This window comes from Sinocyclocheilus anshuiensis, unplaced genomic scaffold (genome assembly GCF_001515605.1).
Source record: "Sinocyclocheilus anshuiensis isolate Anshui unplaced genomic scaffold, SAMN03320099.WGS_v1.1 scaffold1024, whole genome shotgun sequence".
Classification (NCBI taxonomy): Eukaryota; Metazoa; Chordata; class Actinopteri; order Cypriniformes; family Cyprinidae; genus Sinocyclocheilus; species Sinocyclocheilus anshuiensis.
Genome location: NW_015552843.1, coordinates 826,575 through 839,016, shown reverse-complemented (window position 1 = coordinate 839,016; position 12,442 = coordinate 826,575). Strand labels below are relative to the sequence as shown.

At 36.6% G+C, this 12,442-nt stretch overlaps 2 protein-coding genes across 3 annotated transcripts in view; both read right to left on the bottom strand.

Moving 5' to 3' along the window:
• Positions 1-3,519: 3,519 nt before the first annotated feature.
• On the bottom strand, positions 3,520-6,885 carry LOC107668046 (tumor necrosis factor receptor superfamily member 14-like). 2 transcript variants are annotated; one of them, XM_016459793.1, is made up of 7 exons: positions 6,722-6,885; positions 5,510-5,778; positions 5,211-5,336; positions 4,953-5,102; positions 4,316-4,403; positions 4,035-4,229; positions 3,520-3,949 (listed from the first exon to the last, which is right to left on the bottom strand). In XM_016459793.1, the coding sequence occupies exons 2-7, from the start codon at positions 5,640-5,642 to the stop codon at positions 3,886-3,888; spliced, it is 756 nt and encodes a 251-aa protein (XP_016315279.1). In that variant the 5' UTR covers positions 5,643-5,778; positions 6,722-6,885; the 3' UTR covers positions 3,520-3,885. The 2 variants fall into 2 exon arrangements, with proteins under 2 accessions (XP_016315279.1, XP_016315280.1); XM_016459794.1 differs by lacking the exon at positions 6,722-6,885 and adding an exon at positions 6,647-6,708.
• A 2,438-nt stretch (positions 6,886-9,323) lies between these two features.
• Positions 9,324-12,442, bottom strand: part of LOC107668047 (tumor necrosis factor receptor superfamily member 5-like) — an 8,302-nt gene continuing 5,183 nt past the window's right edge. Inside the window, exons 4-6 of the mRNA XM_016459796.1 lie at positions 10,005-10,160; positions 9,772-9,859; positions 9,324-9,695 (exon numbers count right to left, since the gene is read on the bottom strand). Coding sequence (XP_016315282.1) covers positions 9,500-9,695; positions 9,772-9,859; positions 10,005-10,160 — 440 coding nt within the window. The 3' untranslated portion in view covers positions 9,324-9,499. The remainder of the gene's footprint in view (positions 9,696-9,771; positions 9,860-10,004; positions 10,161-12,442) is intronic.

The window sequence follows — 12,442 nt, the reverse complement described above, 5'->3', positions numbered from 1 at the left end:
GATCGTTCTTGCTGTCGGAATGGTACTTTTAACATACACATACAGTAAAAAAATACATAAAAAAATAACAAAGAAAATAACTTTATAATCGAGTCAGACGTTCGTTGAATTCGCTAGGGAAAAGACTATGCTGTTTGACAAATGGTGCGTAGCAAGTAAAGTTACAGATTTTCAGGCACTACGTGAATTAATTTTGCTCGAAGAATTTAAGGGTTGCATTTCTGAGCGTACTGCAGTTTACTTGAACAGAAAGTAAGCTCATTGTCAAATGTGTCTGTTCTTGCTGATGAGTTCACGCTGAGTTCTTTCCATTTCCCCTGTTTTGAAAGACCAGTCACGTTTTAAGTCTACCGGTACAAAAGTTAGGGAAGAGAGAGAGTGTTTTTATTGTCACAAAACTGGCCACGTGATTGCTGATAGCCTTGCTTTAAAACGCAAGCAGCAACATAATCCTCCTAAAAGCGTTGCTTTTGTAAAGACTGTTGACGTGATTGAAAATGAAAATCATGATAAAATAGATGTGGGCTATCAACCTTTTTTTAATGGAAGGATTAGTTTCTGCTGATGCTCAGTCTACAAATCAGGTTAAGGTGACCATGTTGCGTGATACAGGTGCGATGCAGATGATCGTTGCTAAGGACGCGTTTCTTTTTTCTGATTAAACTTTTTGCGGTAGCTATGTTTTGGTACGAGGTATCGGAATGGAGACTGTCAGAGTTCCTTTACATCAGATTCATTTGCGGTCAGAGTTGTATACAGGAATGATTAAGGTCGGGGTGCGTGAAAATTTGCCTGTGTGCGGGGTAAAATTTATCCTTGGTAATGATGTGGCCGGTGGAAAGGTTACACCTTTCTTAGAAGTTTGTGACAAACCTGATATGTCTGATCATCTTGATGAAATGTCTGAAAGATTCCCTGAAATCTTTACTGTTTGTGCAGTGACGCGAGCACAAGCTCGTAAACTTGCTGATGCAGATGATTTGGCTACAACCTTTATGGCATCTACTTTTGAGCATGGTAGTCTGATGGTTGATGAGAGTGAGGCAGATGGAAAACCTGATTCCATTTTGAATTATGTAAAATTACCAGTGACTCGAGATAATATTGTTGCAGCTCAAGGAGCCGATGTTACCCTGCGTAAATGTTTTTCCTCTATTGTACCTTTGGAGTTAGCACGTGAGAGAAAAACCGCTTACTACGTGGATAACGGATTGCTAATGCGTAGATGGTGCACAAATGTCTCGGATGATTGTGAGTGGTCTGCTGTTAATCAAATTGTTGTTCCAGTGTGTTACAGACAAGTTGTACTTTCTTTGGCCCATGATCATGCTTTGTCTGGACACCTGGGCATTAAGAAAACGTATAACCGAATTTCGAAGCACTTTGTTTGGCCCAGATTAAAGTCTGATGTAACGAAATGTGGGGGCGTGTTAGAATGAGCCGTTTTAGGTAGGCGTGACTGACTCTTAACTTTTATAAAGAATATCTCTTTGGATTTGAGACTAGTCTTTGCAACTTTACAGATCTTCTTTATGCACCAAGAGCTTGTAACACTCCAAAGAGAAAGGAAAAATTGAAATCGCATCATATGACCCCTTTATGGTATGGTAAGACACACCCATTTGCAATATCAAGCAGCAAAACTAGCTGTTTTGTACAGCTAAAAATAGCTGGACACGGATGAGACCGTAAGCCACGCCCACTCTTACGGTAAGAAAAAGGTGTATATGTGATGGTAAAGTGACCTTGCTTTCTGGAATTCCCTTTCGGCTAGCAGCAACAAAGTAGAGGTGAGGAAAAGGGTGGTGTGGAAAAATGACTGCCTGCCAGATTACACAATTTAACAAAAATTTGTTTCACTTATTGTTTCACTAACACATTTTTTAATGGTTCTTCAGTGCTAATTTTTATGTACTATTTATTTTCACGTAGCATCAATATTTTGGTAAGTATTTAGGTCAGGTAAATTGTAGAACTTCCATCATTATGAATTAATGTGCAGAAATGTTATTGCACAAATTGTACTAAAAATATCTGCTTTTTCAAGGATGGGAACATTCTAGAAGTTACTGTAATATACTAGTGTCACGGTTATGCTGCTGTGTAGGAACAAAGGAGCGCGGAGACGTAGGAGCATTCACGAATAACGTCTTTATTAATCCTCAGAAAGGAAACACAGGGGAGCCAGGAGACACAAACGTAGCACAAGGAAATGACGTTAGACACTGGACAAAGGAACCAAGTTACAGAACACTCTTTAAATACATGACTAGACGAGGGACTCAACGAGAAACACCTGAAATCAATGAACACCATCAAAACACGGGATAAACTGGGTCACGGGGAGCACAACACAAGACAGAAACACAGGGGCAGTCCAAGGGCGTGACAACTAGTGCTCTCTGGAACATTCCAGAACATTGTAGGACTAGTCATAGACAAAAAATCACCCAACGTACACTTCTGAAGTTCTGGACAACTCACTGTTTATGTTAAACTGTTGTTGTTGGCTTAGTATTATGCGTAATTTCTATGCATGCATAATAACAGATTAGCTTTTATAAGCTGTCAAAATATTTATTTTTATTTTTAATGATTACTGTTAATGATACATAAAATGTAATGTGATTTTCAAATTCAGCATGTCAAACTTCATGAGAAAACATTAAAAATAAAGTGAAACAAAACGTATATAAAAATAGTTTCACATTGTTATGGATGTTTCTCAAGTGGAAAGGATGCATAACATCTAGGCTGCCATGTCATCAAGCTCCTTCGAAGGACGTCTCGATGTTTTTGAGTCTTCGTTTCGCAGCCTTCAATTAGCTTATGAGAAGAATGCATCAGCACTGCAAAAAAACTCACAAATGCAAGCAAATACAGAAACGCGCTGCAATACACACAACCAAATATAGATCAGGATGTTAAAATAAACAAAAACTCACCTTGCAGGTTATCTATTAGACATATGTCACAGCCACTTTTGTCACTTGTAGGGATCCTCTTGAAACATTTCTGTTGTGGTCTTTGCTCTTTGCAACACGTTTCTGTATTTGGTTGCATTGTGAGTATTTGTAGCACCAGTTATTAAACTGACAAAGTTGTTTCCTTAATTTGCTGGTGTTTTTTCTATTTGCATGTGTTTTGCAGCGTGTTGAGCTCTATCGGTCGCTATACAAAAAGCATACTTACTGTGAATAATAAAGTGATTAAGACTTTTGCTATAGCTGAAATGAACTATTTTCACAGTGAACCTCAACCATGAAACATTTTGAATGTAACATTTGGTACACAACATGTCTGAATGAGAAATATTTCTAAACTTATAATGTGCAATGTACAGTATTATAAGGCAAATAGTGTGACAGTATAATAGAAAATGTATTTGTTTTGTATTTACAAAAAAATGGAGGCAGAAGTACAAATATTAAATGGAGTAACAAATACATTTAGAACATATACAGAGATTCAGGTTCAAATTGGAAAAAAATATAGATTTTTAATATATTTACAAATATATGTCATGTCACAAAAATGATTCAAGTACTGTTATATTTTGTTCTAATTTCAACATATCATGCAAGTAGTGTCAAAATTAGTAATGAATGATTCATAAACTTTATCATGGTTATCAATAGCGAGTGTGTTGATATCCATTTAATTACAGATGTAACTGGTTAAGAAGAATCATTTTTATGATATTACATCGTCCTCTTCTTGTAATCTTTTACAGTGTTTAATCTGTACCATAGTAATGTTATTTCATTATATAGGCAAGCGAACACGTGTGCATAGTTTTTTTCACTCTCAGTGACCAGCTTGTCAGTAACAAGTAAAGTTTTTCTTTTTGTTTCACTTTGACTGGTTGAAATGTAATAAGTAACATTAAGTCCATGGATTATGTAAGTACTTTAAGAGCCCTCCACCAACATTTTGGACCTGGACGGACCTGAAATATTAAAGAGGTATAAAAATCCCATTAATCAGACGAATGTAAAGTACATTATAATGGGGGAAAACTGTCAAAGCCTTACTTTATCCCTGGACGAGCCTTTGACTTGTGTTTGAATATGACAAACTGGGTTACTGAGACTCCAATAACAACAATAACAACAACGACCACAACACCAGTTATGCTTCCAATAACAAGACCATTTGGAGTATGTTCACATTTAGCATCAGATGACGTTGTTCCTGTTTCTATTTGTTTACGACCCATACTCTGACATCTGTAGATATGCAACAGTGTGATGTTAGCAAGTCCAGACCTATTAGAATGGGAATTTAATGTAAAACTTAATGTAAAACTACTCACATTGTATGTGTCTGACAAGCTGTGAAAGTGCCATCAGAGTAGGTGCCATTTGTGCATTCACCACACACAGTATCAGTGCTTGCTGTTCCTGTTGAGATATTAGGACACTGAGTTATTTGAAGATTAACACTACAGGGCTTTTCACACTAAGTATTCATTGTTTAGTTTTTAACATTGTTTATTCAATATTAAGAATGACCCAGTGTGAACAGTACATACGTTGGGTCAGTTATTCTAAAATTGGTAACATTTGACAATAAGGTTTAATTTTTCAAACAATTCACAAAAAATAGGTTCCTGTGTAAGACTTTGTTTGCATAGTACCAAAAACTATGATCCACAAGATCCACTGGTGCTTGCTAAAGAGTGCAGATACTTGAGACGTGATTTAGATAGATATAAACTATGGTAGCTAGAATTACTGTATCTGCAGAAAGTTGATAGAGATAGCTGTAGCATTTTCATCACAAAAAAACTGTGTATAGCTAATTAAATATATTAAATAAGGTCTAGTTTAGTAATTATTCTGTGTTCTTTTCTGACTATTCTAATATGCAAATAACTTGTGAGTAGTATTTGCCAATGATTTGTGCACTCGCTTTAGTAACATCTACACCAAAAATGAGAACATCCATACCTTTTTGTTGGATGTATTCTCCAGGATTACATTGAGAATGTTTAACAGCTAATTTACAGCTGCCTTTTTTTCTGACCATACAGAAGAATCCTTTTAGTGGCTCACAAATGGTATTTGATAACCGTGTACAGGCCTTCTGTATCCTTAAACCTAAATATATTGAAACATAACATTTATTATTGTATAATGAAGCATGTTAAAGGATTGTATACACTTGGGTATCCTGAACTCTCTGCTAAATAAATGTAAAACCATCACCTGCATCACAGGTTGAGCAGGAAAAGCACATTTCAAGGCCATTAGGTTCATCGGTGTACGTGGATGCACTACAGGATACACAAGTCGTGCTGGTATCCACTGTGCAATGCCATAAAACACGATTACCTTTAAAAAGTATATAGGATATTAGAAGGTTCCTTTTTACAATGCAAACTTTTCTATGAAAGTTTTTCTTAGCCCCGAGTCAAGACATCTTGCAATTCTCCTTGTAAACAATACTACTAATTGGACTAAAAACTAAAGTGATTCTCTTTTATTACTGAGAACTATTCACTTACCAGGTGCACACATATGGCAGCAATGTCCGTTTATCTCATATTCAGCACTGGCACAGACACAACAAGCGTGTTCTATGTATAGAAAGGCAATAGAAACAATGTATAAAATAATCAACAAAAGTTGCATTTTCATAAAGATGTCAAATGGGTCAACTCAGTGTGTCTGTGCAAAGAGCTGATAGTGGATTTAGTCTTTCTATCAGACTTCAGAAGCACTTCTGTGTGTTGGATGTGGCAGGTTCTGATCATTTTCTGATGGATTTCATTTTCTGTGGAGTGGGGAAAAAAACAGTAAAGGACCCAAAAGTATAGCAGAGATTTCAGTAAAAGAATAGCTGATAGGTGTGTCACCTACAACCAAAAGTTTTGAATAATTGAATATCGTTTAATATGTTTTTCATGTAAACACGTCATTTAATGTTGACTTTTAGTATTCACATGCTTTCAAAAACTTTATTAGCCAAGGTTTCAATTATTAACATCAAGATAAGTTAACATGAACTAACAATTAACAATACTTCTACAACATTTATTAATCTTAGTTAATGTTAATCTAAAAATTTACCAACATGTTTTTTAAATCAAAAGTTGTATCTGTTAACATTAGCTAATGCACTGAGAACTAACATGAACATGAACATTTTTAACATTAACAAAGGTAAATAAATGTTAAATCTATTGTTCATTGTTAGTTCATGTTAGTTAATACATGAAATAATGTCAACAAATGAGACCTTATTGTAAAGAGTTACCAGTGATATTTTAGATTCTAATTTGAATATGGCAATATGATACCTTGTACAATATTTCTATTACTAAATTACTGACAGATAGCCAGCCCCTATCTGCTAATCACTGTGGGCATAGTTTGTAAACTTGTTGACATCTTCCATAGCAATAAGGTCAAACACGCCCTTTCTCTTAGCCTTAGATTTCTTTCCATTTCTTAGTAAAAGTAGCTCTCAGCAGCTTTGTGAATAGTTTTTAAGAGAAAACTTTTACTGATATTTAAGAGAACTATCAATTCAACAGCAATTCTTTTAAAAAAACATAAACAATGCTATTTTAAAAAGCAGCTGTTTCGACAAGAACAATTTTTTTCTTCTCAATATCCTAAAAATGTATATTTGGCATTACCCAATCAACTTGACAAGCAGTGAATACATTCATTAAACCCATTTACCAGCTCAAAAGCATAAGAAAAACACTTACTTTAAAGGGATAAGAAGTTTCTCTCAGCTGCAGACCAATCTATTGAGGGGGGAGGCAACAGTAATGAATAAAGCATGTGACTTGCAAGGGACTGATTGTGTACAATTCTTTGATACAAAGTATCCCATTGTTAATATATTATTACACTTATTCAGTGGCTGTAATAAAATGAGCTTGAGCTTGATCTACTTTCAATCTTTAAACATGCTTTAGCTCTCCAAACACTGCTTAGTTAGTTGGTTAAGGTTCATGAAAATTTGACAAACCTGAGATAACTAGTCTGAAAACATGACTGAAAAAAAAAAAAAAAAAAAAAAAAAATCCAGTTTATGCTGAAATGTATTTTATTTAAAATAATGTGTTTAATTTATATAGTATTGTTTTGTAATGCATTCAAACTGTTGGGCATGACTTGACACTGGCACAGAAGGAGAAAGATGTGATTGTTTCACATTCTTTCACAAAAAGAAAAAAAAAAGCTCAAACAATGACTGATTTGTATGTGGAGTATATATTAAATGTTTGTACATTATACTGGCATAAAAGTGTTTGCTTTTTTATGTTGATTTTTTTTTTTTTTTTTTTTTTGTATCTGTAGTGTAAGCTAATCATTGTCCATTGGGTCAGAGAGAGTCATTTTTATGTTCCCAGGATTGTGTGTTCCCCAGAATTACATGGAACATAACGAACACACGACAAAATGTCCTACTGTGTGTTTACAAATTAGCAGGCAGCAGGCAGCAGGCACAAATACTGAAGGCTTTTTCGCCTTCAGCACAAAGTAATGTGTTCTTCTACTAAGCAAATTGCTACTATAACTAAAACAGTAGAACAAATCCATTAAAATTGTGTTTTTTTTTACTTTGACTCATTGCATCCAGCTAAAATTTGAGTCCTTTATTGCTTATTATCCTGTGAAAATTTCATCTGAATCAGAAGAGAAATAAGCAGAGATCAAGCACTGGGGGATAGACTTGAATTGACAGAAAATTGACTTTTTCCACTATGTGCAACTGACTGCTCTAGTCACAATGTTAAACACTACATGTTTACTAAAATCAGGAAATGAGTTGTTTTTTTTATAAAAGAGTAGAGATGACAAGTGTGACTGGAGTGAACAGGAAAATCACTGTAAAAAATGATATGATGAAAAAGCCATGACAACTTATGTTTATGAGGGTGAGTAATTGATGACAGAATTTTCATTTTCACTTGCAGCACATATTTGCATCGATTTTCAACCGACTTTGAGTACATTGTTACATTCCTATTACTCACAAAAGCAGCATAGGGAAACTTTAAACCAGAGGTGTCTAAACTCGGTCCTGGATGTCCACTCTTCTGCAGAATTTAGCTACAACTTACCTGGAAGTTTCTGGTATGCCTAGTAATACCTTAGTTAACTGATTCAGATGTATTTCATTAAGGATGGAGCTAAACTCTGCAGGACAGTGACCCTCAGAGCAGGATTCGACACCCCTGCTTTAAACAATCACTTTTTTTTTGTTATTCAAAATATTGAATGTTTTTAATTAATTTGTGTATATTGAAGTCTGTCAGTGTGTATTGTATATAAAATAACCAACTGTTAGTCATTTTTACTGTTATTTTCTGATTTTAAAGGCTCATGGTGAGATACTTCATACAAGAAGGGCGTGCAAGCTGGCCTCCTAATAAGAAGACTACGATGGTGCACTGTAGGACACCTTTCTCCTTTTAAATGTTCAAGAAAAAAAGGACTGTAATGTACACGTATGTGTTTTTTTCAAGCTTTTCTCAGTGGTTGTTTCCCACGAGGTAGTGTATTTTCAGCTTTGTATGACAGTTTCTTGGCAGAGGCAGCCACAAAACTTACGTTTTTAAGTTGAAAGGGGTGAAAATTTTTTACAGTGTACAACCGTTTCTGAAGTGGTTATTTTGAACATGCGTTTCCTTCAAAAAAGTGAAAAAAATTCACTTTTGCGCCTATCTACATACATTTCCATCTATCTGCAACATGCTGTATACTACAACTGTTACACTAACAACAAACAAATATTACTGAGTGCAAAACCAAAACTACCCAACAACGAGCATTTTTTTTATTATGCAAATATAAACCAATAATATCTGCAATATACAGTTTAAAATAGTATGTTTTAGAAATGCATCTTTTATGCTCACCAAAACTGCTTTTATTTGCTCAAAAACACAGTAAAAACATGAATACAGTAAAATATTATTACAATTTAAAATAACTGTTTTATATTTCAATGTATTTAACAATATTATACATGTGATGGCAAAGCTGAATTTTAAGCAGCCATTACTCCAGTCTTCAGTGTCACAAGACCCTTCATAAATCATTCTAATATAACATTATTAAAAATTTGTATTATTATCATGGTTGAAAACAGTTTTTGCTGCTTAATATTTTTGTGGAAACCCTGATGTAATTTATTTCAGGTTTCTTTGATGTATAGAAAATTTTAAATGAATGGCATTGATTTGAAACATAAATATTTTTTATTGTCTTTTCTTTTTAATCTTACTTACCCCAAACCTCTGAATGCTACTTTATCACAAAAATTAAGCAGCACAACTGTAATCAACATTTATAATAATAATAAATCTGTGTAAAATCCTCTCTACAGCACCATCATTTTTAAGTGTAGCAATATACAGTGTATATGAATGATTATCAAAGTGTCCCAGCCTGAATTGATTGTTGAATTTTCATAGAAAATTCCATTATAGAAAAAAACAACTATAGATCTCATACTACAAAAAATAACTGAATTAACACTTACCTGAACTTTTTGATTGCTTCTTCTTCCGAATGTGTTTAAATATGAAAACAATTATTACTGGAATTAATATTAAAGTAACTATCACACTAGGGGTAATTATTGCTACAGCTGTAGACGGATTTCCACATTTGGTGTCAGATGAATGTGTTCCTGGATTTATTTCAGTAAGTCTCAGGGCTTCACATCTGTGAATAATATGCAGGATCAGATTTGTTAAAAAATTACCAACAGCACACATAAACAGCACAAGTGAGCACTTACATTGTGTGTGGTAAACAGGATGAGAAAGATCCGTTTGAATATGTGTCACCTGTACAGTCAGCACATATAGTATCTGTGGAGCCAGTACCTGCGGAGACAGTCAGCAAATTAAACTGCCACTGTTGTGCTTGTCTATTCATTTCTTCCTTCTTCTATTACATTTAATGCAGCACAGATAACAATAAGCAATGTTTCATGTATGTTTATATAATAGGATTTTTTTTATCATTTACCTGCTTGTTTGATATATTGTCCAGGGCTACATTCCGAATGTTGCACAGCTAAAGTACAGCAGCCTTTCTTTTTTTCAATGCAGTAGAATCTCTCTAGTGGCCCACAAACAGTATCTGATGACCGAGTGCATACTTTATTCACTCTTAAACCACGGTCTAGGATAAAAACAAATATTAGGCGTTGCATTACTTGTCTTTTACGCCTCATTCATACTGTCAGCCCAAATCTGATTTTTGTGCAAATCTACAGGGAATCCGATTTTTGCCAATCCGTTTCGAGCTACATTCGTATGTGGTTTGGAATCCTATTCAAATCACATTCCTGGAAATCCGTTTCAGTCTGATCGGTCAGATCGGATTTAACATAGCTTTTTCACGTTTTCACACCATGCAAAACACGTCAAACGTTTTTGTAGAAAACATAATAAACTTTGTTGCAGAAACAAGCTCGTGTTGTTGTGAACTGCAAGTCAAGCGGAAAAAGACAATAAACTGCTAGTATACGCACCTCTTTGAGTTTTGAAACCAGCGGAGACGGCAGCACAGAATAAAGTCGCACATTCCAGCTTCCCACGTTTCTGCCACTGCCTCATATGATGAAATATTATCCAGCGTGACGGCAACATGTTGTCCTATCGTAAGACAACATCTGTATTGCAAACGGTATTGCTGTTATTGTTGTTTTTAGCATAGGCATAACAACGCAACGGCATTGTCATAGAAACCAACGCACATCCCGTAAAACGAAAGAGCGCTTTTGGACACACAAATCGTATATGAACAGTTGCGATACACTGTGTGGACAGTCAGTTATTCAAATCAGATTCCATCCGGATATGCACAAAATCGGATTTGGGCTAACAGTCTGAACGAGGCTTTAGAAGATACTTGCGCAGTTACATCTGAAGCCACTTACACTATATTCTTTTTTGGGACAGTTTCCTGGAGCAACTAGCTTGCAACTCTTCAGTTCTTAAATCACTTAAATAAACAGACATGAGTGGTCGCCTTGACCTTCAGGTGACCTGTGTTTGAAGCACATGCCTAAACACAACAATAACATTGGACAGCGACAGCCTGTGACATCAGTACACGACCGGTATAAATAGTATAAAAGGGCACCGGGAGAATACGTCATCCGCTTCACTCTGGTGATCTTGGGTTTTGTGGTCTACTAGACATTCCCAATTACTGTTGGTTCTCCTCTCAATCTGTGAGTCAAGTACTCTGCTCCTTTGAGCTCTGTGAGGCAGTCATACCAGGTTGATAGGCCTTCCTTGGCCTCCCAAGGCCATGGGCTGCCTTTATGGTTGAGTTTGGCAGTGGTCCCCCCTTTTCAGAAGGGTTGCCTATGAGCATGCCGCTCCCAGACTGAGCATGTGAGTTCTCCTCGTGATCTGAGAGTTGAGTACTCCGCTCCCTAAGCTCTGTGTTGCAGTCACACCAACCTGATAGGCTTCCCTTTGGCCTCCCTGATGGACTGCCTTCATGATTGAGTTTGGCACTGCTCCCCTTACTTTAGAAGGTCTCCTATGAGCACGCCACTCCCCGAGCCCTATCTTGTGCTATCATGCGGACTGCCCATATAATGGAGCTTGACAGTGCTCCCCTCGATTTAGAGGGTGGCCTATGAGCATGCTGCTACCAGGAGCAGAGTTATGTGTGTAGTTTGAGCATGTGAGGTTTCCTCTCAATCTGAGAGTCAAGTATTCCACTCCTTTGAGCTCCGTGAGGCAGTCATACCAGGTTGATAGGCCTTCCTTGGCTTCCCTGACGGTCTGCCCTTATGGTTGAGCTTGGCAGTGCTCCTTTCTCTTCAGAAGGATCACCTATGAGCATGAGTTCTCCTCTTGTACTGAGAGTCGAGTACTCCTCTCCCTAGAGGTCTCTGATGCAGTCATACCAGGTTGCTAAAATCCATGTTTATGCCAAGCGCACATGCTGAGCCTCTTGTGCACTTTCTAATATCCATATACATGGTAAGGATTACTCACTGCGGGCATCGTACCCTTTTTCTAAGCGCCTCAGACCCAGGTTCCTCACCTTGGGTTCCACTCTAGGTGTGTATTGTGACTGATACCAATGACAAACACTTCCCGCTTGGGCTGGGTTATGGCCAGTGATGGCTGTCTAGCTCATGGGATCTGGAGAGAGGATTCTATAGGAAATCTCCTTCTCTGGTCCAGTGGAAGGTGTTTATTTCTGGTACATTGCAATTCCCTTTGCACTGGCAATATTTTTGTCATATCAGCCCTTATCAGGTAAGTTCCCTTTCAAGGGAACTTCGAACTGCGTCCTATAGGGGTCGCTATGGGGAACACCTCGTTGTGACCCGTGTCTGAAGCATACATTGAAAAAACACCAACAACAAGTTGGCCGGCGACAGCCATGACGTCACTACCGGCGCGACTATAGTATAAATAGGCGCCGGGAGAACA